The 25,000-nt window shown below is 37.3% G+C and overlaps 3 protein-coding genes across 6 annotated transcripts in view; 2 read left to right on the top strand and 1 right to left on the bottom strand.

Annotated features, from left to right (window-relative positions):
* LOC135204316 (chloride channel protein 2-like) overlaps window positions 1-2,570 on the top strand; it is a 44,311-nt gene extending 41,741 nt beyond the window's left edge. For all 3 annotated transcript variants that reach the window (XM_064234497.1, XM_064234496.1, XM_064234498.1), the window contains one exon: window positions 1-2,570. This exon is cut by the window's left edge and continues 1,524 nt beyond it. The gene's annotated coding sequence lies outside the window, so the exon portion shown is untranslated.
* A 627-nt stretch (window positions 2,571-3,197) lies between these two features.
* The window catches only part of LOC135204314 (chloride channel protein 2-like), a gene marked incomplete at its 3' end in the record, with an annotated part of 186,581 nt that continues 164,778 nt past the window's right edge, over window positions 3,198-25,000 (top strand). For both annotated transcript variants that reach the window (XM_064234494.1, XM_064234493.1), the window contains 1 exon segment: window positions 3,198-3,447.
* Window positions 16,823-25,000, bottom strand: part of LOC135203986 (uncharacterized) — a 12,950-nt gene continuing 4,772 nt past the window's right edge. The window contains exons 2-7 of the mRNA XM_064233911.1: window positions 23,913-24,028; window positions 21,643-21,839; window positions 20,233-20,676; window positions 19,218-19,548; window positions 18,763-18,897; window positions 16,823-17,905 (exon numbers count right to left, since the gene is read on the bottom strand). Coding sequence (XP_064089981.1) covers window positions 17,365-17,905; window positions 18,763-18,897; window positions 19,218-19,548; window positions 20,233-20,676; window positions 21,643-21,839; window positions 23,913-24,028 — 1,764 coding nt within the window. The 3' untranslated portion in view covers window positions 16,823-17,364. The remainder of the gene's footprint in view (window positions 17,906-18,762; window positions 18,898-19,217; window positions 19,549-20,232; window positions 20,677-21,642; window positions 21,840-23,912; window positions 24,029-25,000) is intronic.

Genomic DNA, 25,000 nt, shown 5'->3' with positions numbered 1-25,000 from the left:
ACGCGCAACTGGAACATCACTTGATCAACGGTTCAAACAGCATCAATACTTCGTGAGAACTGGCCAGATATCGAATGCATTACTTAAGCGTACGAGAGATTCAAATCGTCCTGTCAACTGGGGTGAAGCAACAAGGTCCACAGTTCCGCAAATCGTCCTGTCAGCTGACGTGAAATAAGGTCCACAGTTCCGTGCAACGAATCGGTTGAAAGGAATGTTACTGAATCTTGCTTCATCAAGTCAAACACTGGCTATTGGAATAAAAAAAACAAAAACAAAAACAAAGATGGAATACACATGTATAATTATATGGAAGAGCACAGACGAGCCAGTAAAAATGGACGACACTATGGACCCTCTTATACACGATTCTTGGCCAAGTATGGTTTCGAGGCATGGCAACGAAGCTGTGCTCGGAAACTGTTCGTGTAGACAAAAGCGCCAATACAATTCCCGGCCAGCTACGTCTAAAGAGTGAGCTGACTATTTGCGTGCTCACCAGCCTCATGCTACGCTACCATACTGCTCTAAAGCGTTCCCCAAAACCATACTTGTCCTCTGAAAGAGTGGATACGATGTGGCTACCAGTTCTGGTTCTGTTACACCATTATACAAACTGAATACTATCAGCTGGCAACTAAATGGCTGACCACTTTGATGCCAGCTACTTAAAAGTGCCCCGTGTGTGTGGTTAGTTTAAGGTTTGGTCGGTTTCAGCTTGATGCTTTCATAATTTTTAGATGAAAAGGTTGTTGACAAATATAAGCAGAGATTAGAATTCAGGGTTATACACGGCTGGGAAATAGTATGGTCATAAAAAACTCTCAAGTTAAAGTTCGATAACTCACTATACAAGAACTGTTCTCGAGCCATTCCAATGAGGTTGAGAGCAAAAAGGTTTATTTGAAGATGTAGCAAGAGGAAAACCTTTAACAGTTGCACTATGAAATAATTGTTAGCAGAGAATTGAGTAAAGTAAGATGGAAGGAAGAAAATATAAACTGATGTAGTACAGTAACGGAATGAAAAGGGTTGCAGCTATTTGGCAAGGCGCTATTTGCTGAAGAAATGCACAAGACAAAAGTTTCATGGAATATAGCGTTCTAAGTCCAATATTGTCGGGAATCTTGTGCACAAGAAGTAGATAAGCCCTGTGGGAGGGTAGTGCCGATAGTTACCTCGCGCAGTGCACTGTGGGCATCATTATTTTGAAAGTGCAGGGGCATATTGTAACTGGTAGAGACAAGGGTGGGTCTACCTGAGCCGATAATTACACCAATATTATTAATATCATATGTACGAGATGAACCCAAATCGTATGGTACAAGCCTACCAAAGGGACCATTAACTTGAAATTCAAGTTTCCTAAATATGTGGTGCTTATTAAGAATTAAGAGGAGGTACAGAGAAATACAGAAAGAAGAGATCTCACTTATTAAAAAGAAAAAATAAATGAATAAGCTTTGGCATATAGGGGTTTGAAGACAGCACTTGGCAGCGCCAGTGACAGCTGCTGGTTAGACTGTCGAACGTTCTGTGAGAGGCTGTCGAACCCGTGGGCCATGGCAGACTAAACCTGCGCCGACTTCCCCCGTCGAGTCGTCGACTAGCGAAGCGATATGAAGGTTACAATATGACACTAGTACTAGTGCTCTCCGCAAACAAAGAACGGAGGAATGTACAGGTGGTCGTCGTCCCAGAGGTTTTCGTAGGAAATGCATTATGAAGAAGCGCATTCTCTTTACAATGGCAAATCATAAATCTTTATTTTCTCCAGGCTGCGCTCTTCGGGATGACGATAATGGAAGAATTTGCCCGGAAACCTGGAAAAAAAGAATTCGGCAATTCACTCGTAACATCTGCAGTCATCCCGCGTGTGATAGCGCAGCCCTGCCCGCCGTACGATAGAGTTTTACAGGATATGGATCTCATTTAAACGGCCACACCTGTGGGCATCCATACTTCTTTCCTAAAAAAAGCAATGTTCATTTAGTATAAATTTATCGAGATGGAGACTTTATTTCTACGTCCTTATCTTCATGAAGTGTATGATACGTTGGGCGCCATGACATGGTTAGACTACCGACAGTGCCCAGAGGTACCTCAGCCAGAGTTGCCAACTGTAGGGATATATCTCTAAACATGGGGATTTTTACCTCAATATGAAGGGCGTAGGGACATTTGGAGCCGTGGCCTAGTTCTCTAAATCGAAGGGTCTCTTGACATTCGTTGATAAGCCATGTATATTTATAAAAGAAATTGACGGTATAAATTCTCAATCGTAGCAAGTACCAAGTTCCTTTATCCTTTGTTCACATATTATTTAACTTTTAATTATTTACACTGCTCCATATATTGGGCGACAAAAGTGGCTTGCTTCAAAATGCGAGGAAATCGATGCTTTTAATCTCATTGATGAAGGATTTGCTATTTTGACACAATGTATGCAGCGGCCTAAGGACTCCGGCGTTATAGTACATTCTTTGTATCAGCATAGGTCTAGGACTCTAGATCCTCCATCCAAGTATACTGTAAAGTGATGATTCTGAATAAAAAATATTTGGCGTGTTTATCATAATTCCGTTTCTAAACCTTCCATTATCGTGTGAATAGCGTGGAGATTTTGAATGGGAACTACAAGTATAAAATGTTCAAAGTACTGGCAATAAACTCTTTTTGGAGGTATATAGAAAAATTCAATGCTTGCAGAATGTCAAAAGTTGCGCAAACGGAAATTTTATCAAACTGGCGCAACCATAACTTTCTTTTCCCTTATAACAATTCTCCTTGTATTTCCATCTATTTCTGTGTTAATTTGTTATTCTTTTCTTTCCCAATAACTGATGTAATGAACTTTATAATGAACACCATAATCTAGATCTAGAAGCTTGTATTTCAAGTCAGTGGCCCCTGTGGTGCCCCTGTTCCATGTGTAGACTATATTAGGGTTCATCTGAAAAGAAAATGCAATAAATAACGATAAATGAACCTTAATGATCCCATTATTTTTGGAAATATCATGACATTGCACTTCATTAGACGGTGCTTATAGGTAATAGTCATGTAAGAAGCTATATTCTAATCGTGTGGGGACCTTGACTCGACTGTAGGGAGCTTTCAAAATGACTGTAGGGACGATGATCAGCCCGATTGAGTTGGCAACCCTGTGCCTCGTCGTAGTCTCTCAGTTACCTAGAAGGTTGTGAATTGGTAGTGTCTGCGTCGGCGGCACATTCAATTTCCCTCGTGTTTTGCCACACATTTCACGTTGCTTGTTAATGTTTTGCGATTTATGATTGCAATAATGCTTGTGCAATGGCTCGGGGAGATCATGATGGTTAGGGATCCGCGCGTAACGAAGCAAAGCTCGGGAAAGAGGACTGTTTACAACTGGCCTTCTGCTGAGCAATATACCGGGAACTCCATAGACGTCATTTTACATTGGTTGTAAGTATACGGATATTATTTTTTCAATGAAAATGTTTTTATTTTCTTTTTCTAAAGCTTATAGAGCGTAGATAACACATTGATGTACAGGATAACAAATTGTATCATTGCCAGGGTTTGTGAAAATAAACGATATAATGTGTAAATTTCATCACATTCCAACAAACCGATATTTAACGTTTCAAAGCTATAGAACTCGGACGTATTTTAATTAAGACGGAAAATTTATATATATAAAGTAATATGATTTTTGAATTTTGTATTTAAATTTTCAATACAGAACTATATACGGATATTTTACATACATTCAGAGAAGTCGAACTATTATTAGGGCAGTTTTATCAACAATATTGACAGTTTTTATTTTTAGTCCATAATAATTATCCAGGTATCAATTATATTGATATGATCAATATTTGTGTATTCAGATCTATTACTTTGGAAATGAGGAAAGAATGTTAAAATATGTGAACATTATCTAAAATACTTATGCAAATTAATAAAAAAAATGACCAATGGAGGAATTGTTAACGCAAAGTAAAATTGATTAAAATCAGTTGATAAATGAAATAACCCCAAAATTATCGACCGTATAGGCCTAGTACTAGGTTGCTCAGTGTAGTAAAGTCCACATACTGATAAGAATGTAACGTAGATACATAGGTACACGATATAAATATCCTAGTGCAACTGCTCTACTTTCCTATTTGGTAAAGGATGCTGTACGGGATGTTGATAAGAATTTAGGTGCAATGAAATGGAACATTGCAAAAACAGGTCAGTAAATGGATGCGCCACAGCCTTACACAGTTGTCGATATTTTGGGATTACGTTAAAGGTTTCGGTCTATATTTAGCTTGTGACAGTACGTTTTGTTGGTGGCCAGATTTGACGGCTAGACTTGAATGTGTTGAGTGGGGTAGAAGTTTGGGGGAGGCGGGGGTGGTGGGGAGAGAAGGGTATGCCGGCGGGTGCCATCATCTTCTAGGTATGCCGGTTTCCGACCCACAGTACTCGTGCCCGCGTATCTGTATTTTGAACGTTTTTATTATATTTGTCCGCTCGGGGACAGGGCGGAGACGCTTCAGTGTGGGTATGTCAGTAGGGGTATATGGGCGTCGTTTCTCAGAAATAGAACCGGCACGTGTGGGATCTTCGGGAAATACCCCTTCGTAGTACTTATTTGTTTATTTGCAAGAGACGGTTTATTCGAAATTTGTCATCAGTTGGTAGGTGTTACTGGCGGGGACACAGGTGAGGCGTTAATTTCTTCTCAGAGTGCTGTACGTAACCCGAAGATGGGTAGGCCCAAGTCTAAAGATTCTGTAGACCTTGGGTAGGTCCTTGTTAACGGTCGGTTAGTAGGCGTTGCTGTAGTGAATTTTCGACGTCTTCTGCATGAGGCATAGGTCTATATAGTGAGGTTTTGGTGGCCTTATCATGGTAGGGGACTGATGTTGGTGCCCACGAGCTAGAGGTAAGCGTCTGGTCCTAAGGGCACACACGTAAGAGCAGAAGACCGGAGTGGGATAATGCAAAATGCTTGAGATAATATTTATCTTTTTCGTCTTTCCTCTTGGAACTGACTTTTACCAGGGTTTGTTGTCTGCTGACCTGAGTTGAACTACGCGAATGGTTTGCGGCATTAAAATTGAAAAACCGCGTACTGAAATTTGACTGAGATATGAATTAGAACGCTAAACTCACGGCAGAGTTAAAATGATTGACGTATGTTTATTTAACCTTAATAGAAAAACTTCGAGGTAGAACAATGACTTATATAAATACCCATTTAATTCATTAATGTCTTTTTTTTTAGGTCAGCGGTACTCACACGCACAAACACACACCCACCCATATATATATATATATAATATATATATATATATATATATATATATATATATATATATATATATATATATATATATATATATATATATATATATGTATATGTATAGGGATATGACTTGTAAAAATGTTTTGTTATAACAAAATTCCATCTAATAAAAGGAGCCCATAAAAACACCAAAATATAGGTATAGAGAGAAATATATACTATATTTCAGAGACTGCTGTCTCCCTCTTCAGGTAGATGAACGAGAAAAGTTACAGAATAGGTGGTATTTATAGCAAGGGGTCACTCCCACTGATAATCTTCCTTTAATCTTCTTAAGCGTCGGTTGAATGAAAACCTTGTCGATAATATCTAAGTCCCATGCTCCCTTTGAGATATTCATTGCCTGCCTCTCTGTAATCAAGGCCGATTCCATCATTTGCCTCTTGTACCGGCAGTTGCTGCTATAAATTATATGTGACAAATTTCAGGAAAATCTCTTCCCCAGAGATTAATACAGCATAAACGGTCAGTTATGTATGGACAACAGAACTCAGCTATTTTCAACCATATAAATGAACATTACCATAGAATAAACTGGAATTTGTCACATATAATTTATAGCAGCAACTGCCGGTACAAGAGTCAAATGATGGAATTGGCCTTGATTAAAGAGAGGCAGGTAATGAAGATCTCAAAGGGAGCATGGGACTCAGCTATCATCGACAAGGTTTTCATTCAACCAACGCTTAAGAAGATTAAAGGAAGATTATCAGTGGGAGTGGCCTAAAATGGCTTACCTGTGGATGGACCTCTTGGTATAAATACCACCTATTCTGTAACTTTTCTCATTCATTCACCTGAAGAGGGAGACAGCAGTCTCTGAGATATAGTATTTCTCTCTCTATATTTCGGTGTTTTTATGGGCTCCTTTTATTTTATACACACACACACACACACACACACACACATATATATATATATATATATATATATATATATATATATATATATATATATATATGGGTGTGTGTGTATTACTGCCCTAGAAAGAAGACATGAATGAGCTACAAGGGAATTTATTTAGTGTGTGTGTGTGTAGCGTGAATTTCTCTGAATATATCCGTATATAGGTGTTCCATGATATTCAGGTGGGAATGCTCTATCTCTCTCTCTAAAAGGTAAATTTATCGCCTACATGTTCTTCTCGTATTGCTTTCTTATGGTAGACTTGAGCCTTTTTTCACAGTAGGGTAAGAAAACTTAGTGGCCTACTTATTATTTGCTTGTCAGTCCTATATAGAAGACTTCCTGGATAATTTTTTTTATTTTTTTTATTTTGCAAAATGGATCTGGTTATCAACTTAGTTCACACATTAAGCTAGAATCGGTACGATAGCTACAGAGAGAGAGAGAGAGAGAGAGAGAGAGAGAGAGAGAGAGAGAGAGAGAGAGAGAGAGAGAGATCGCGTAGGCGGCGCATTCAAATTAGGTAATTGAGCCCTGTGACGTCACGGCATTCCTCTGACGTCATGAGAATTATCCGGGAACGAGAGTCTGCTTGAGACGCAATTACATTTAAGCTGCAAGGTGTAGTACCGCTTAATAAGTAGACATTGTTTGAGCTGATTGCGAAAAAATAAAGAAAAAACTGAAAACTTAAACTGTTAAAAAAAGACTTTGATTATACTTTTTGTAGTAAACTGTGTGCAAAAAAGAAAAAAAAAAAACTTGAAATCTAAAAACCGTGTACAGAATGATTTTACTTTTCAGCAAACTCAGAATTTAAAATCCAAGCCTGAGGATGGTCCGTGCGTGTGCGTGCGTGTGTGAAAGGGAAACCTGTTTTTCTGCGAGTTACACCTGTAGCCATTATCTGGCTCAGGTCCAAGAGTGGTCTTGATTTAGAGTTGGTCATTCTCCTTTTTTTTCCATTCAGGAAGGATCTTGAAAATAATAGCAAAAGAATATACGGGTGAATTATGCATACTTTGTACAGTGGGGCTCAAATCTCATGCGACATGAATTTTTTTGTATCGTCCATATTCTCAGACTCAACGTGATGTTGCCAAGTAGTGCTATTATTTTTCTTTTTTTTTTATTTGTAATGTCATTCATGTCGAAAAGTTTGCGAATTCACAGCTAGCCTTATTTTCCTTATGGTTAAATAGATATGATCCCTGTTATGAATTGGTATAATTCTTAATTTGTGTGATTTGAATTGATTTTTTATTTTTTTTTTATCTTTACGTTGCTCAGTTCAAGTGTGGTGTGATAAGGTTAGCGGTGCCAGCAATGAAAGCACACTTAACATGCTCCTTGGACTGGTCAACATAACCATGTATGCAGCATTATGACAGTAGACCTAATAAGCTCAACAGTCATAACAACAATTTCAATGTAGGAATATGAATGAAAACAAGTTTTATTTGAATGTTGAAGATTTCGGCTGCGTTTAAGCTGCCTGTATGTTGGAAAATGTTTTATAGGCCTAAATAATAATCTAAGCCATCTGAGATGTAATCTTTACTAATGTTTTTATTTGTAGAGATTACCTGTTCTTTGAGGAATAAAAGATGATGATGATTTTGGTTATAATGAGAAGACTGCTATTAATCGAAATATCATAAGTATTGATATCAAGGATATGGAACACTTGTTTTTCAACTGGTTTACAATATTATTTTCTTAAATTTCCTTCTCCTCGCTTTTGGTGTATAACTTATTCTTTCATAAGGTAACTTGAAGTGCAAGAATGTGTAGATAATCTCATTTGCTTTCTGGCCAGAAATTGTTAATATAGAGATGTGAATGTTAAGTGTAAAGTAAAGAAATCTAACACCTAAGCCTAGGAATAATATCTAGGCTTTGACAAATAGGCGAATATTTGCTAGTATGCTATCAATTTTGAAATCTTTAAGAAAGATAAATAATTATGTATGAAAATCCAAATATCCCTTTAACACATATAAAGTAAATGTTTTCAAGATAATTTAATGGTCGCTACTCATTGTAGACCTGCTTATATACAAGGTGGTTGTTTTTGCACCGACACTGATACGTCACGTCACACATGCGCTCCTCACACGTTGATATCGGTGGGCGCATTCTACTTTTGTATATACATATTTATTTTTTTCAGCGTTGAAGGTAAAAGCAATCAAATATGGCTATTTCAAATTTTATGTTTAAATTTTTTCAGCGTTGAGGGTAAAAGCAATCAAATATGACTTTCAAATTTTACGTTTGCTTTGGAAGCATTATTAATGTTACGACAATTTTTTTTTCGTTTTTTTTATTTATTTAACATTTGAACTGACGTTTGATGGCGACTTCGTTTTGGTCAAATGCTTTAGCAATGAGTGGACGAAAGTTTTGAAAATGTCTCATAAGGGTTTTTCTGAAATTTGGCTACATGTGACATTTTCATATCATTTTTAAATATATGACAGATTTCACTCTTATGAAACATATTATGGCCTTAGTGTATGCGATAATCGCGTTTTTGCATTGAAATGAAAGATAAATATGGAGCATGCTAGTTGCCAGTTAGTGAATTTTGAACGAAATCCTATGGAGTCATGTAGCATGAGATTTGAGCATCACTGTACTTGTTTTAGGGTTGGCGTCTTCCACAGGCAGGCCGCTAGGTGGAAGTTGTCTTCCTACTTCCTAAATTCTCTGCATAAAAAAAATATTATTACAAGCAAGTAATTAAAGCAGAGACAACTACAAAAAAGGCAAATTCATTTGAAGGTTATTGTATTATCTTTTAAGTGATACTGGGAAAAGATAATGACAGTTTTAACATGATGGGAATAGCACTGTGTGTGTGTTCGTTCAATAGATAGCATCCTCGTCTAGCTAATGACGGAACCCAGACTCGAATCCCGTACGAGGACGGGCAGGAGAGCACGTTCTCTTGTGCAACACTGCCATTAAACATGCTCTTACCAACGATTCACTCATTAGAATTTCACTTAACTTTCCGCCTGATTCAAGCTATACTTTGCATCATTGTAACATGGGTACTTATAATAACCTGGATCTCGGTTAGTCCTCAGCATTCATCATAACTTTCCGTCTAATGCGTTCAGTACTTTTGCATCAACGCATAATTTTTCTTTAAAATCGTGATCTCAATGAGAATTCCAAAAAATGCGTTAAGAAAGGTTTCAAAATTACTCAGATTGGGCCATTTCTGTGTTTTTTTTTTTTCAGCCACGTCTGTATTTCTTAATGAAGATTTGATTTAGCCTCTCATGTCTAAGAACAGTATTACTAGGTATGTTAAAGATACATCAATCTTGCTTTGGAATATAGGTTAGATAGGCTACTTCAGGTTGCTTTGTCTTTTGCAAGAATTGGTGCCTTCCAGTTTTTGAAGTCTCTGCATTTCCTACTCGTAATGTAAGGTTTATTTTGCCCTTATACTAAAGAGTAATTTGCCCCCCCCCCCCCCCCAACACACAAAAAAAGGGGTGGAGCGCGGGGCGGGGGACGATTTGATGTCATGAAATCTCCGAAAGTCCAGGTGTTTTTGCTAATTGACAAAGCAGTATCGTCGACTTGTAGTTAACAGAAAGTAGAAGTATAATGCTACTGATGTCTTTGAAGACTGGTCATCATCAGTCGTCCTAACAGTTGCATGACTGTTTCATTTGTAGTCTTAGCTGAGCACAGAAATACCCGGGTAAAGTCATGATGGGCACAGGGATCTCGGTCACCGATGCCCATGTAGGAAGGTCAGCTCGAGTAATGAATCAGTAATCAAGAAAGATGAAGTCTGCACGTATTGGGGGTGGGGGCAACAATGCCAATCGTCCTCCCCGCCCCACATTTACAGACCAGATGAAGCCCCTGTCTGCAGGTATGAATAAAAGAAAGGTCTGTGAGATGATTTACCAGGAATAACGTAATTATTAGGCAGAGAAGAGAGAGAGAGAGAGAGAGAGAGAGAGAGAGAGAGAGAGAGAGAGAGAGAGAGAGAGAGAGAGAGACTTTCCCAGTGTAATGAAATAAGTGTATCTGATTGATTGATTGATTTATGGTTACTTAAACTGGCGTCACGCCATCTAGGTTATTGGCGCCTCTAGGTCATGAGAACTTAATTCGATTGCTATTGCATTAGTAGGGGTTTATCTTCTGACTTAATAATAATAATAATAACTGTTCGGTGGTAGGTGAAATGATAGCCATTCTATCTCTCTCTGTGGCTCTGTAGGTAAGAGGTTGGGGTTAATTACCTAGTTATTTTTGGTATTTAAATGTAGAGATAAAAATGAACCTTTTGCTCTACCTCCCGTCATATTCTCTTTCTTCCATCTTCTTACTTTCCACCCTCTCCTAACAATTATTTCAGAGTGCAGCTGCGAGGCTTGCCTTCTGCTACACCCTTCAGATCTGCATACTGTCAGTGTCCCTGTTGAATGACTGCATAGGTCCCAGCGCTTGACATTTGGCATGAATTTTATATTCCATTCAATTATGCTTTACTGTTTCTTCAATTATTATTGTTATTATTATTATTATTATTATTATTATTATTATTATTATTATTATTATTATTATTATTATTATTATTCTGTTTAAGAGAATGGCAGAATTAAGCGAGTTTATTTTATATATATGTTTTTTTTTTTAAATTCTGCCATTCTCTTTAACAGCATTTGCCTAAAAGAAGGTCTTCTACCAAAATATTATTTTATTATTATTATTAGTACAAACCTACATCTTACATATAGAGAGATAACAAAGAGAAATCGTGAATATGGCAGTCAGTAACAGCCGTTCCACCAACAATTCAATCTGTACCGTATGAGGACAGGTAATCCTGTATATATCCCGCAGGACGATAAGGATAGATTCGACAGCCGTGTCCAAAACCAGATACTAGCTTATCTTAGGATGGCGTAAGTGCCCCGTCGGAATAGGTTCAAGGGTATTTGCTTACAGCGGAGAGGGTATCGCTTGGAGTGTGAATTCTCGTTCTGCGTTCAAGTTCTTATGCATTTTAATGATAGTGAATGTTGGTTTATTTAATCTAGAGTTTTTTTTTATTGGAGTTTGTGGGAGATATTTAGCTAGCTTAAATATATATTATATATATATATATATATATATATATATATATATTAATAAATATTATATATATAGATATATTTTAAGATATATATAATATATTTATATATATGTGTATATATATATTTATATGATTTTATATGTAAATTATTATTTACATATAGTAATATATTTACATACATATATACTATATATATTCATAATAAGTCTTACTCGTGATTTTATTTATCCAACACCACAAGGAAGAAATGGCAATTCATAACATAATATATGTGCTAGCAAGGCAGTACATACGAAGATACATACACACGGTTAGTAAACACGTATTAGCACCTGACAGGTGTTTGCAGCCGGATTTGCAAAATTTGACCCGTAATTCATGTGGGTAGGACCCCCGCCTACGTACACCTGTCAGGTGCTAATACTTGTTTACGATCCGTTTGGACGTTCGTATGTAGTACATGTCTACATATATATATATATATATATATATATATATATATATATTATATATATATAAAGGTTTTTTTTGCCACGAAGGAAAAAATGAAAAAAGTGAGTTAGCCGAGTACTTTCGGTCCTATTCGGACCCTTTACTGAGTATGCCTCAGTAAAGGGTCCGAATAGGACCGAAAGTACTCGGCTAACTCGCATTTTCATTTTTTCCTTCGTGGCAAAAAACCTTTATTTATACATAGCATCACGTTTTATATACTTCGTGATCAAGTTATTCATATATATATATATATATATATATATATATATATATATATGTATATATATATATATATAATTTTTTCCTCTATGTATCCGTCCTCTGAAGATGGCATGATTCCTAAAGCGTGATCTTTAGGAATGGAATGGAATATATGGCATGATTCCTAAAGAATGTTATTTAGGAATGGAATGAAATATAAGATTTAGGCCAAGGGCCAATTACTGGGACCTGTGAGGTCATTTCAGCGCTGAATGGAAAACTGAGAATAAGGGGGTTTATAAGGTGTAGCAGGAAGAAAACCTCAAAGCAATGACACTATGGAACAATAATTGTTAGGAGAGGGTGAAAACCAAAATGGAAGAACGAGACTATGAACGGAGAGACAGCAAAGGGAATGAAAAGGGTTGAGTTGGAGTAAGCGGAAACGTTGCCAGTGTATCAGTGACGGGACGAAGGTTATTTTGGCTGACTTAAAGGCTTCAGCTCTGAACAGGATTTCCGTCCACATTCGCTCTAATATTAGCTCTTGGAAGTGTTGATCTCTCACTTGAACCTTCATATTTCTCAAGTGTAGAGACCTACTAAGGCACCATCACTCTTAATTATGTTGGTTTATTGTCCAGACCCAAAGCAAAGTAAAAAGATAGACAGGGTAAACGAATATCTGTGTGGACTAGGCCTAACCACGAATGAAGAAGCTCTCACACACCCAAAAAACGGGAGAATGTAGAGAAGCCCAAAGTTTGTAAAGTTTGTAGAGAAGCAGGCTCTGAACTGTGTAGTCCGATTTGCCTGTAGTAAATCAATGTCAATGTAGGAAGAGGCAGAAGTAGCGCAGTAACTTTAGGAGAGAGAGAAATAAAGAAGAGGGGGAGGAAGGGGGCGGGGGGGGGGGTGGGGGGGGGGGGGGGGGGAGGGGTGACGGTTGGTGGGGCGTGGAGAGAAAGACAGGATTGAGAGGGAGAGATAAGAGTTGGATCACTGATCGAAGGAATTGCTTCAATTCTGTCCTATCTAGGCGTGAAACCAAAGAGTTAAAGTATCCTAAATATAAGGGCAATATTCCAAACTGTGATTGGTAATGGTAAGTGCCGTCCACTCTTCAACTTATCGCGTACATATCATAGACAAGTTTAAAACAAGTCACCGGTCGTAAATATAAAACTAATTATTGCCAAACACCGGATAATCCTATGAATCACAGTCGTATAGAGCTCTGGTTAGGACTACCGCCAGTAAGTCGTCAACTTGTATGCGACCTGTTTGTGATGTGTGTGCGATAAATTCGTGTTGTATATGGGGTTACGCAATTAAACCAATAAAAAAAGAAAGAAAAATAAAAAAACAGTCGTAGCAGACTGCCGTGTGTTGCTCAAGAATTGGTGATAGGCCTAAGACTCGCTGGCTGTCACAATTACTCAATTGTTTGCTGAAGGCCATGAGTTTCGAAATGCAAGGATACCTTTACTCTTCTCCTAACAGTCAGTGTATGTTATATATGAATCTTATAGGTATCATTAATGCTTGTATTGTCATATAGTATATATTATCATATAGTAATATATAATGGTTGAAGCCGTTCTTTCTTGTTTAGTGTTGTCTGTATTTTATTTTTAGCCGTTTCGTATAGTTGATATTTTTACAAATATGATCGGCGTATTTGCATATTTAAGTGTATTACGTATCTGTAGTTCTTTTCGCGTACTCTGTATGTAGTAGATGGTGTGACTCATACGTAATAAGAATAAATAATAGACCGACCGTTATCTCTTGTGTATTCCGTATACGTCTAGGTGCCATCTTCGAACTTCAGCTAGCACGGAAGATATGACTGGCATTATGCACTGAACTCATGATAAGAATATCCTGGTGTTTTTACGTTCGGTGAAGAAACTAGAGCACTAGAGCCTCTCTCTCTCTCTCTCTCTCTCTCTCTCTCTCTCTCTCTCTCTCTCTCTCTCTCTCTCTCTCTCTCTGTGCAACGCGCGTGTCAGCCAAGCAGTTACAAATTACAAGTCTCATATCGGGTTACTTCTGGAAAGAGTGTGAATGAAGTGGTGTCTCATTCATTTGTCCAGGAGACCTACATCCATCTGCTGGCAACTGGTTTTTGCACCTCTCTCTCTCTCTCTCTCTCTCTCTCTCTCTCTCTCTCTCTCTCTCTCAGAGTTGCTGCTGCTGCTACTTGATCTGGCTCTGTAATATTTCAGAAGTTTTACTGAGTACTTTTAATATTTTTTTTCTTTTATTCGTTTAAATCAATCCTCGAAAAGAAAGTATCACTTGGAATCGTTGATAAGTATCGTTTTTTTATTCTTTATCTCATTTTACGTATATAGAAAGAGATTTGGAAATGCTCTTACGTATGTATACCAGTTTGAATTAATTTTTTTACCCTGTCCATATTTCCTTTCATGTTTATAGAAAATGTGCTCTTGCCATTCCAACTCGGATTGCTTACGCAAAGGCAATAAAAAATAGTGATACGATACGAACTTTCGGCTTACATCTTTTAGCTGCTCAAGTCTTCGTTTATTTCCATGCAAACTAGATATATTTTTTCGGCAAAGAATACCGCAAGTGTACACGTTGATAACAGTGTTATATGCAAAGCGTAAGTTTTTGTGGTTTTTTAAACGTATACGAGATCATTCTTAAGGCCGGGGGCCAGTGTTTAAAAGTAGTATTTTGTAAACCCCCCTCCCGGCCAATCACACCCCCCCCCAATGGTTGGGGTGATCATGGCTTGATGCGATCGACGGTGTTGCCATCTGTTGGGGAAGTTGTACTATAATTCACTTCTGGAACGAGTATCTCCTTTCGGTACTGTTTTACTGTGTTGTTCTTAACCTTTCATTGATACTGTGACTTATCTTATATAACTAAGAGTCGCGTTATCGTTAGAGTGTTGCTGGAAGAATTTTTAAAGTCGTGGAGGTGACGAAAGTAAGAAATTTCATTCACAAAAGTGTGGAAGGTTGCAGAATGTTAACGCAAGCTCTTCATTGTAATGTGTCTTTAAGAAATTACTCTTTTGAGTTTTCAGACGAAGTAGAAAGTTCGGTTTTGTCAAGGTATGTCAAAGAAATGTATACATTAGATTTAAAAGAAATTGTTCTTTCATCGGTCACCGTCTTAGGATATAAATTGAATATGATGTAAAATGGACGACAACGCGTTTTAGATGAAATATATTGCTCACCCGGCATAAGATTGCCCCAAAAGGAAAACTTGAGGCCTACGTTATATGAAAGGTATGCACAGTTTTCCTTGAAAGGTATTTCCGTGAGATGACCAGGGAGCAAGAGGAAGCTCGGAAGAGGAGAGCGAAGACGAATGAAACATTAAGCTGCATAATGACAGGAAGTTCCCGGTGCTATACAAAAGGGAGGACGCCGGGAGGCATATTCCTGAAGTCTGGATGGAAATAGACCCTCTCGGATATTAGAACCAATCAGAGCGTGTTTTGGAGCGGTGACGTCGTGAGACTCCGCCCTCCTAGCGCTACTCCGTATACGCTTTTCTTAATTCTTGCAGAAGCACCAGTTATATAAATCTTATATAATAGGTTTAATATTGGTAAATATAGTTATTATAGATGTATACAGAAAATATGTATCAAATATGTTGTACCAGCTAATATTTACGCTGGCGTTTATGCTTTTAAGTTACTGAGATATGCATATGGGACCATTGCTCAATGAAAGACGCAGAAAGCCATGCCCATGGCAATCAGCCGCTTCATTACATAATAATTCATGCAGAAGCACCAGTTTTGAGAATATAATCTTGTGAGAGGTTATAGTATTGGTAAATATAATTATTAAATAAAGTACCGAGATACGCAAGGCATATGGCTGGCAACATTGCTCAATGAAACACACCAGAAGGGCTATGATCCCATGTCAATCAGCTGTTTCGTTACGTAATACTTCTCCCGTTGAAAAATGACTTTACTTATATTGGCCTCGACAGGAGGATTATGATCCCCTGGCAATCAGCTGTTTCGTTACGTAATACTTCACCCATTGACAAAATGACTCAACTACTCATATTGGCCTCGACACTTAGGCATTAAGTACATGAAGTAGGCTGGCAGTTTAAAATTTTGTTACTTTGAATTTTATTTGGAACCAATGTACCCTTCAAAATGCACAAATTTTGCCCTGTTGATCATATATATGTCTTCTGCAAGTTGATTTGTTCTTTGTTGCTTATATACATATATATTTTCTATTGTTGTTTTGTAGTTTTGACTCAATGTTTTTGAAATTACATATTTAGTCAGGTTAGGCTAGAATACGGATGGTAATTCATGTTCGGAAGTATAGTACATGGTGTGAGACAGGAAATATAGACCTTTATTTTAGTTGCTAGGGTAAATCTATGTTGCAATAAAAAAAGCATATTCTTTTAATAATATCCGACGGAAATGAGTAGCAAATTCATTCTAGTCAAAGAAAAATATATCAGAAAAAATGTTCAATTTGCACAGATATATAATAAAGCACAAATTTACGCTGTGTTTACAACCAAGGCCATGCTCAGGTTTTGTTGTGCAGATATCATAAACTATGCAAAATTATTGCTTTGCTTATATTATACATATTAACATTGCAGCCTCGAATACGAAAAAGCTTTCCTTTGGTGATATTTTATTGTAAATTTTAAAATCAACTGCATAGCTTGGAATATAAGGGGAAAAAAATACAAATTATTATTTACAAAAGATTATTTTATACAAAAGATTACTCACATTGTACATCATACCAAAGTTGATTAACTCCAAACTGCACAGTTCCATTGTCAACCAGATACAATAAAAATCGAATAATTCATGTCTTAAGAGCTATAATAAACACATAAAATTAATACGTTGCCTTAACACTAATCAACAACTATTGTGAAATGTGAGAAATATGAATTCGAAAATAGTCCATTTGAATCAAATATATGCCAATAAAAAAAAAAAAATAATTTTTCACTTAATGATTCGTGCCATGAGATTTCCCATTGGCCACGTTGCTGGAAATGTTGCGAGCCAAATTACGGGGACGTTTAGGTTGTGAAGACACAGCACCTGTCGGATGACGGCCTTTACACAGCGGTGCAGCTCCCCTTGGCCTGCCAGTTGAGCGTCTTGCGATGGAGGTTGGCTGACAAGGTATCTTACTTTGCCCAGCTCCACCATTCCTTATTGCACTTCCTGTGCAATGCAGCAAACTATTCAACTGGTTTGCAGTTTTTACGGAATCCAGGCGCCCGAGGAACTTCTTCAGTGCTAGGTCTGTATCGCTATTTCCATAGCTAGAAATTGATCCTGTGGCTCCTCTTTCATATCCAGATTTTCTGTCCTCTCACTAACAATTTCTTTTATATCTGCCTTGCCAGTGATCTCAAACCCACCATCCTCATTCAACTTTCTAAAAAATGCCACATCAGGGACCTTCTCTTGACCCACAGCCAAAACTGCTATTCGATGGCGACTTTCACTGCTACTTAAAAATTGCTGGGGCACAGCTGTCATGCTAAACTCGGCACATGCAATTTGGTGCTTGCAAATAGCACCAGTTTGGCCTTGCATGCAAGAGCATAGTCCAATTTCAAGGTCTATATCATATTTTATGGTTGGATCAGATTCGCTCTGTACTTTATATTTAGAATTGCCAACCAATTCAACGCTGTCTAATGCAACCTTGGTCGAGATTATTGGCTTTACATGCCGCCTACTCAAGGCCACATCGACCAATCGTTGCCTCATGTATACATCGAAAATCTCGACCATAAACATCAGTAGCTGGGCCGTGTTGTATGCCTTGCATCTGAAAAAAAAAAATGAAGAAGCAATCCAAACTGTTTGATACAGTACAACTAAAACTAGGGCAGTCTGTTACAAATATTAATGCAGTTTAACCTGAACTTTTGCCAGCATAGTTTTAAATATATACAGAATTTTTTTTTCTTAAAATTTGCCAGCATGGGTTTAAATATGTCCATTTTCTCTCTCTTTCAAGGTAAGACATTTCCATAAAAAATGAGTTTCTACACTTACTGACAAATCATGTTTGCCAGATCAATCAATAAAATTAACTGCAAAACATCCAGAGACCTTTGAACCATAGTATTTTCATTGCAGTATAGAGGTTTTAAATTAAACTGGAGCAACTCTCAGCTATTTGGATACCACTTTTTCTTTCCTGTTCCTTTCAATATGCATACTGTTGAGCAGTTTTTCAAAAATTTTATGCCAATATAATTTTTATTATTATTATTATTATTATTATTATTATTATTATTATTATTATTATTATTATTATTATTATTATTATTATGTAGTGTCTAAAACACACACACACACACACACAGAGAGAGAGAGAGAGAGAGAGAGAGAGAGAGATACACATACACACTCTACTAAGATCACAGCCCACCAATTTCAGCAAGAGGTCATGGCAACTATCAAGGCAGTGTCATCACTTGCTTAGTGGGAGAACTTCAGTTTTGTGAAATTTCATAGTAATAACATCAACCCAACTCCAACCCACCCTCAGCAACTCTCGAGGAAAGTAAAAAGTAGCATCAGTTAAACACATGCAGACTCATTAAGTATCAGTATATGTACTTTCTTAAATAATGTAATGACAAATATTACCTGTATAATGTACTTATGAATCCTTACCTACTGAGAACAATATCCTTGATTATGCACATTGTTGACTCGCAGAAATTATTTGTATGGTGCCCTCGTAACAATGTACCAGCTCGAAAAGCTATTGCCCAATCTTCCTTCCTTTCAACCAAGGATGCCACATAACTGAAAGTTAAGAAAATATGCTCATTAAAAAAATATTTAAATATGCCAAAAGGAAATTAAAATGGTTAATTAAACAGCAGGACATACAACATTGCAATCTGAAAAGTAAACTTAGTGATAGAATCAATTTTCTTTTCAATTCTGTTCAACTCTTCATTCAAAAGGATCAAAGACCTTGGTATCAAATACCTTGTTGAATTATAAACAATGGGGACTGACTTTACACTTTAATGAATTATATAAAAAAGGACATTTATAGGGACAGATGGCTGAAGCAATAGTGCACTGAATGCTTCTAAAACTGGACTATTTCACATTACCTTTTGAAAATAGGATATGTAGCCATGAGAGAACAGGATTGGAGAGACTGCCACACCTCATTAAACTCTGCTTTTGAACTAGCATAAACAAGACTTTTCATGGCAGCCATAAGGTCTTGACGATTATCCTTTTGAATTCTATGTTTAGAATCCAATAGCCAACGCCATACCTGCTGAAGCAGGTGGAAAATACATAGAAAACGGTTTGCTGTGGGCCAAGTTGCAGCTAGACTTTTTCTTTCAGCTTCACAGTTGTCAGTCATGAATGACTGTGGAGCTCCTCTGCCATAGAAAGCACATTCACCTAGCATCTCCTTAATCATACCAAAGCCTGCCAAGCACAAAACAGAACATTAAATATAATTTATAGAAAATATTATTACTTGTATGGATGTTAACAAACAGAATTATAAATTAAATCGTCATATTTGCATTATCTGTAATATACAATGGCCTAGTTGGGCACAAGCACCTTCTTACTAAATGCATTTTGTACTGTATATGTGTAAAACATTATGCAAATACTTCATTAAATTTTGTTTACCAAAGAAGAGTAAGGAAAAAAAGTAGACTAACAAAATTCTTAGAGGTGACTGTGCTTGTCACCAGGAAAGTAGTATCACTTAAAGAGGAATACAAATTAAATTTTTGCTTAGGAAAATATATATTGTATGTACTGAACTTACATACCATCAAAGCAAAGTCAACAATTAGAAAAGATTTTTCAAGAGGTTAGGAGAGTTCTGAGTGAAGGTAGGAATCTAGTGATAGAATACCTGTAGTCGTTAGAGTGAAGTGCAGTATTAGGATGAAAGTATGGAGCAGACCCATATGCAATACAATAAGTCATAAGTGGCTCCCCCCCAAAATCCCAGGGTCTCGTAGTGAGCATGGATTTTGTATTTGAAAGGAAAGCATACTATTTAGTCATAAAAATTTTCCTAACATGCCTCTGAAAAAGTTAACATACGCAAAAATAGAATAAAGAGTAAAATCATTCATGTAAACTACAAACCTCTGGTCAATGTTACTTGATCTTGGCATGATGTGAACAACACAGCCAAAGGAACAGCACCAGCTGGTCCTGCACAAATAAAAGGTATGATAGCTGTGTTCAGTTGGTCTACAGATCCTGTGGCATCCACAAAAACAACTTCCGAGGCTTCTCTTAGATGTTCATGAACCCTCTTCATGAAGGGAGTTACCAAAACCACACAGAATCGTTCATCGTTGTGTTCAACTTTAATCTGTACTTCTGGGTTGTCAGCTGCATACTTGTGGATAGCATTAAACATAGACAACGTGTTCAATCCACCATGTTGTTCTTTTACCCATTGGGTCCGCATATATTCCACAGATTTGAGAGATGGATTGACAGATTTGTTTGCTTGTCCTCTCAAATCATCAACCAAATCTAATTTCATAAGATGGTGTCTGTGAGCCATCGCTGTTGTCATACCTGTAAATATTCTAATGTTAGCTGACAATCGCATTCCAACGCAAAAATAAACCTTAATATAGAAGTTATGATACACATACATATTTTCATATCAAGATCTCAGTGCTTATAATATCTACTGCATTCACCGCCACCTTGGAAAGAGTCAAAACTTGGCTAAGATTATCATTCTAAAATAATAGTAACTACAGTAACATCATTACTGCATTGTCCTAGTATACATGCAATCACTGATCAGGTGATCAAGGAAATCACATTTTGAGGCCCCCAAACATGAATATTATCGAAGAACTACTTACATTTCAATCATGGTACTGATTCAATTAATTTTATTGTATAATAATAACATCTTTGAGTTAGTCTATTCGGGAGTAATGCCGAATTAAAAGCACAAAAATGCAAGGCAAATCTTTTTGAAGTAGCTAATTATATAAATAAATCATTAGTTATGCCATTTGCAGTTTTAGATGGTAAAAGGCAGTTAATTTACTTTCATATATATCGACACTACAAATTTTGAAAAAGGGCAGCCCTCAAAAGTGTGATATCAGCCTTAAGCATATGTCTTAGGAATTACAGTACTTAATTTGTTCACGACTTCCAAGGGAAAGAGCTGTTGCATGTGTGCCGGTAGTGAGAATTTCTGAAAAAAGGATATGAATTATGGGATAACATTATACATCAATAAACACAAACAGACTATAATTTCTACATTCCTATAAAGGCCTATATGCACTAAAGTGACATTATCAGCAGAGTTAACGTTATTTGTTCAGTATAATCAATATTAAATTACCATGTGAAATTTTACATACAATATAATTTGTGACATTGAGGTTTTCTAGCTGAATTTAATTCCACTAGATAATTATTATAGTAAAATTCTTTTTACAAAAACTTTGAAACAGGTAAATACAAGAACATTACACTAAGTTTGACTGCCTTTCAAGAAAAGTGTTATTTTACCTTGCTCAAAGTATCTCTCGAATGTATCTCGGGTACTTGATGTTACTCTCAGTTGATTAAGAGCATCTGCAGAATCAAGGGAATGATTATGCCACCCATGGATCTCAATAAAACATGGAAAAGACTCCATAAGCTTGTCCCTTTTAAGGGATTGCTTATGAATGATCCTAATTGTGGCATCGACGAAAACTTCACAACTGAGAATGAAATAAATAAATATAATTAGCATATATATTATATATAACAATAATGCTGCATATTTTATGGCACAAAGTTTTAATAAATATACAAGCAGAGAGAACCGTGTGCGTCTATATAAACCACTAACAGCAATTTTAAAAACAGAATTCACATATCTACTCACAACTGCAGTTATTGAATGTTAATTATGTATGCAAAAAAAAAAAAAAATTGTTGTGCATCGGGGAAGAGTTCATGCTTAGCAGGAATTGTTTACCCAACAACCAGTTCAACTTCCTCAAAGGGGGTCTAGCCCCCTATGTTAAGGTAGGGCATTATAGGTGTCTCCTATCATTAGGTGGGGGGGAGCCCCTCTGGATAAGTAGTTTAGATAGCCTATAAATAGGTCAGGCTAGCTAGGCCTAGTTCCTTTTACACCCAATTACTAATTAGACCCATTTTTGTTTTAGCGACTGAAGGGCTGGATATTTGGAGCTTGAAAGAAATGCATCCAAATGGCATAGGCTACCCTTAGGTTCTCCACAATTTGTCCTAGCAGTGTGTCACAAATTTGGAATTTTGGTCCTGGGGGACAATATTTATGCCCTATTTATCCTATTTTAGCAATCAATTAGGAGGGTACAGGGGTCTGCTTCACTCAAATCTAGTTTCAGTAAGCATAAAATTATATAATTTTAAAGCCTTAGTTCCTGTGGACTGAGTACCAAACTTATGGGCTGCCCGAGGACAACTGAAAATTGCCATATTTCTGCACTTTGGTAGGTAAAACTTTATCAAGATTGTGCGGCCTTCTGTAATTCCAAAGTAAGAAGTAGCCTAGGCCAGGCAGGTCCCAATGTACAAGTAACAAATGTTCCAAAAATGATCATTGAAAAAGTAATGTCACCCTGCAGAGGCTGGGGTCAATGTGTCAATAACGAGTATTGTTTCTTAGGTAGTCAAGCAATAGCCTGTGTCCTTGGTAAGTAGTAGACCACCGAAACGGTTGTAGCCCCTTGTATGCATGTAGGAGGTCAGCTTGTATGTATGGTAGGATGGATGGATTATGGAATTTAGGGCATAGCCCAAGCACTGGGACCTGTAAGATCATTCAACGCTGAAATGAAAGTATGGCTAGATGGAAAAATGAGAAATGAAATGAAAATGATAAACTGATGACAATCCTGCACTTGAAAAGGACTGTACATCAGCAAAGGCCATTTTACTCTCCCCCAGCATTCCGATCATCCAAACTTATGAAAGATCGTTTTGGCCAGGGGCCGTATGTACGGTAGGGGTAAGCGCATATGTATTTGTTTGTTTGTAATTATGTTTTTACGTTGCATAGAACCAGTGGTTATTCAGCAACAGGAGCTTGTAGGCTATGTATGGTAGGGGGTTAGCCACACAGTCATATTCATGAATTTCCTTGTGTTAGGCTAATTGTGGTCATAACTGTTTCCCCCCACCCAAAAAACCTGGTTTCCCAACAGGGATCCCCTTACCTTTTTACGAAAATTACGATTTTTGCCCTTCAGCCTATTCTGTCTGTGTTCCCCCACCCAGGTTTCCTGAAAAGGTCTCCCATACTGTTTGTAGGTATAGGCTTTTGTATAATATTTTACTGCATGTTTTCGAAAATCAATCCATTCCCAAACATACGTATTTCGGGAGTAGCTATTTTTGGCTATACATAGGGTAAAAAAACCGCATGGTACAGGGGTGGACCATGTACGATCAATGTGTACAACCCCAAAAAAGTGCATTATAACGTGTCCTGACATCGGAGATGGGCATCAGACGCGACTTTTTGTTGGTGAGAAACAGAGCTAAAGACCTCTACTCCGGTGTCAGGACGCGTTATAATGTACTTTTCTTGGGGTTGTACACATTGATCGTACATGGTCCACCCCTGTACCATGCGGTTTTTTACCCTAGGTCACGCAAGCTTTGTAAAGTTTTACCCTTTGTTCTTGGGTAAGGCCTGCCTCTTGCGTGTAAGCCTATTCAGGTATGGCCTAAGACCCTAAGACTAGGATTTAGGTTAGACTTGAATGAGTAAAATTAGTACATGGAAAAATACTACTTACCCAGTAACAGTCTTCTTCACACCTTTGTGCTTGAATTTGTTGCTGTGATGGCAGAGTAATTTTTGACGAAATAATTTCTTCACTCCAACAGGGTACAGTTTATAGGAGTTGAAACACTACAATTCTTGAGGTTGAATATTTCTCTCCACTTGTCGAAATCTTCCCTCGATTTAGCATTAGTTCGTAAGCGCACAAAATCTTTATTTTTTTGCAAAATAATATTATGGAAGCCACTGCCTTCAAAATCTAGCAACTCAGGATTTCTTGTACACTCCATAGTGACTAAGTACAAGTAACAGACGACGAAAACAACAGACTAGGAGAACTATAGACTACAGACTCAATCAATTCTCGACAGAAGTTACAGAACAGGAACAGCGCATGCAGTTTCTTTACATTGAGCAATGGTGCCATAACCTTGCGTACTCAGACTCTCAGTACCTTTTTATAATAATAAGCGCTAGCGTAAATGCTAGCTGGTACAGCATAGTTGATACATATATTCTGTATGCATCTATTATAACTAATATATTTACCAATATTATAACGTATTATATAAGATTAATATTTTCAAGACTGGTGCGTTTGCAAGAATTAAGAAACGTTTATAGGGGGTAACACTAAGGAGGGCGGAGTCTCACAACGTCACCGCTCCAAAACACGCTCTGATTGGTTCTAATATCTGAGAGGGTCTATTTCCATCCAGACTTCAGGAATATGCCGCCGGGAGAAGATAACATGGCGGCGTTCAGCGGAGAGGAAGCACTCGAGAAAATTGGGAAAAGCAACTTTAGCAAAAGTAAGAAGCAGCGCAGTGAAAGTGTCCAAAATTCAGGTTGTAGTTAACCAGCCAGTGGGATGAATTTTAAACGGAGGGTTGACGACTAAAGGAGGAAACGGAAGCGGATAAAAAAGGACATGTAAAACTTAAAGTATAGAAAACGTGACTTTAAATCCAGTGATATGCACTTCTCACAGAAAACGGAACGGTAGTAAATGGACAGTTTTTGAAAAAATGGTCAACGCTCAGACTTTGTCCAGCAACTAATCAAATTAATCACAGACTTTGTATAAACAGCCAATATAAA

Source organism: Macrobrachium nipponense, chromosome 44 (assembly GCF_015104395.2).
Source record: "Macrobrachium nipponense isolate FS-2020 chromosome 44, ASM1510439v2, whole genome shotgun sequence".
Classification (NCBI taxonomy): domain Eukaryota; kingdom Metazoa; phylum Arthropoda; class Malacostraca; order Decapoda; family Palaemonidae; genus Macrobrachium; species Macrobrachium nipponense.
The sequence above is the reverse complement of the archived record's forward strand: the minus strand, read 5'-3'. Positions and strand labels throughout refer to the sequence as shown.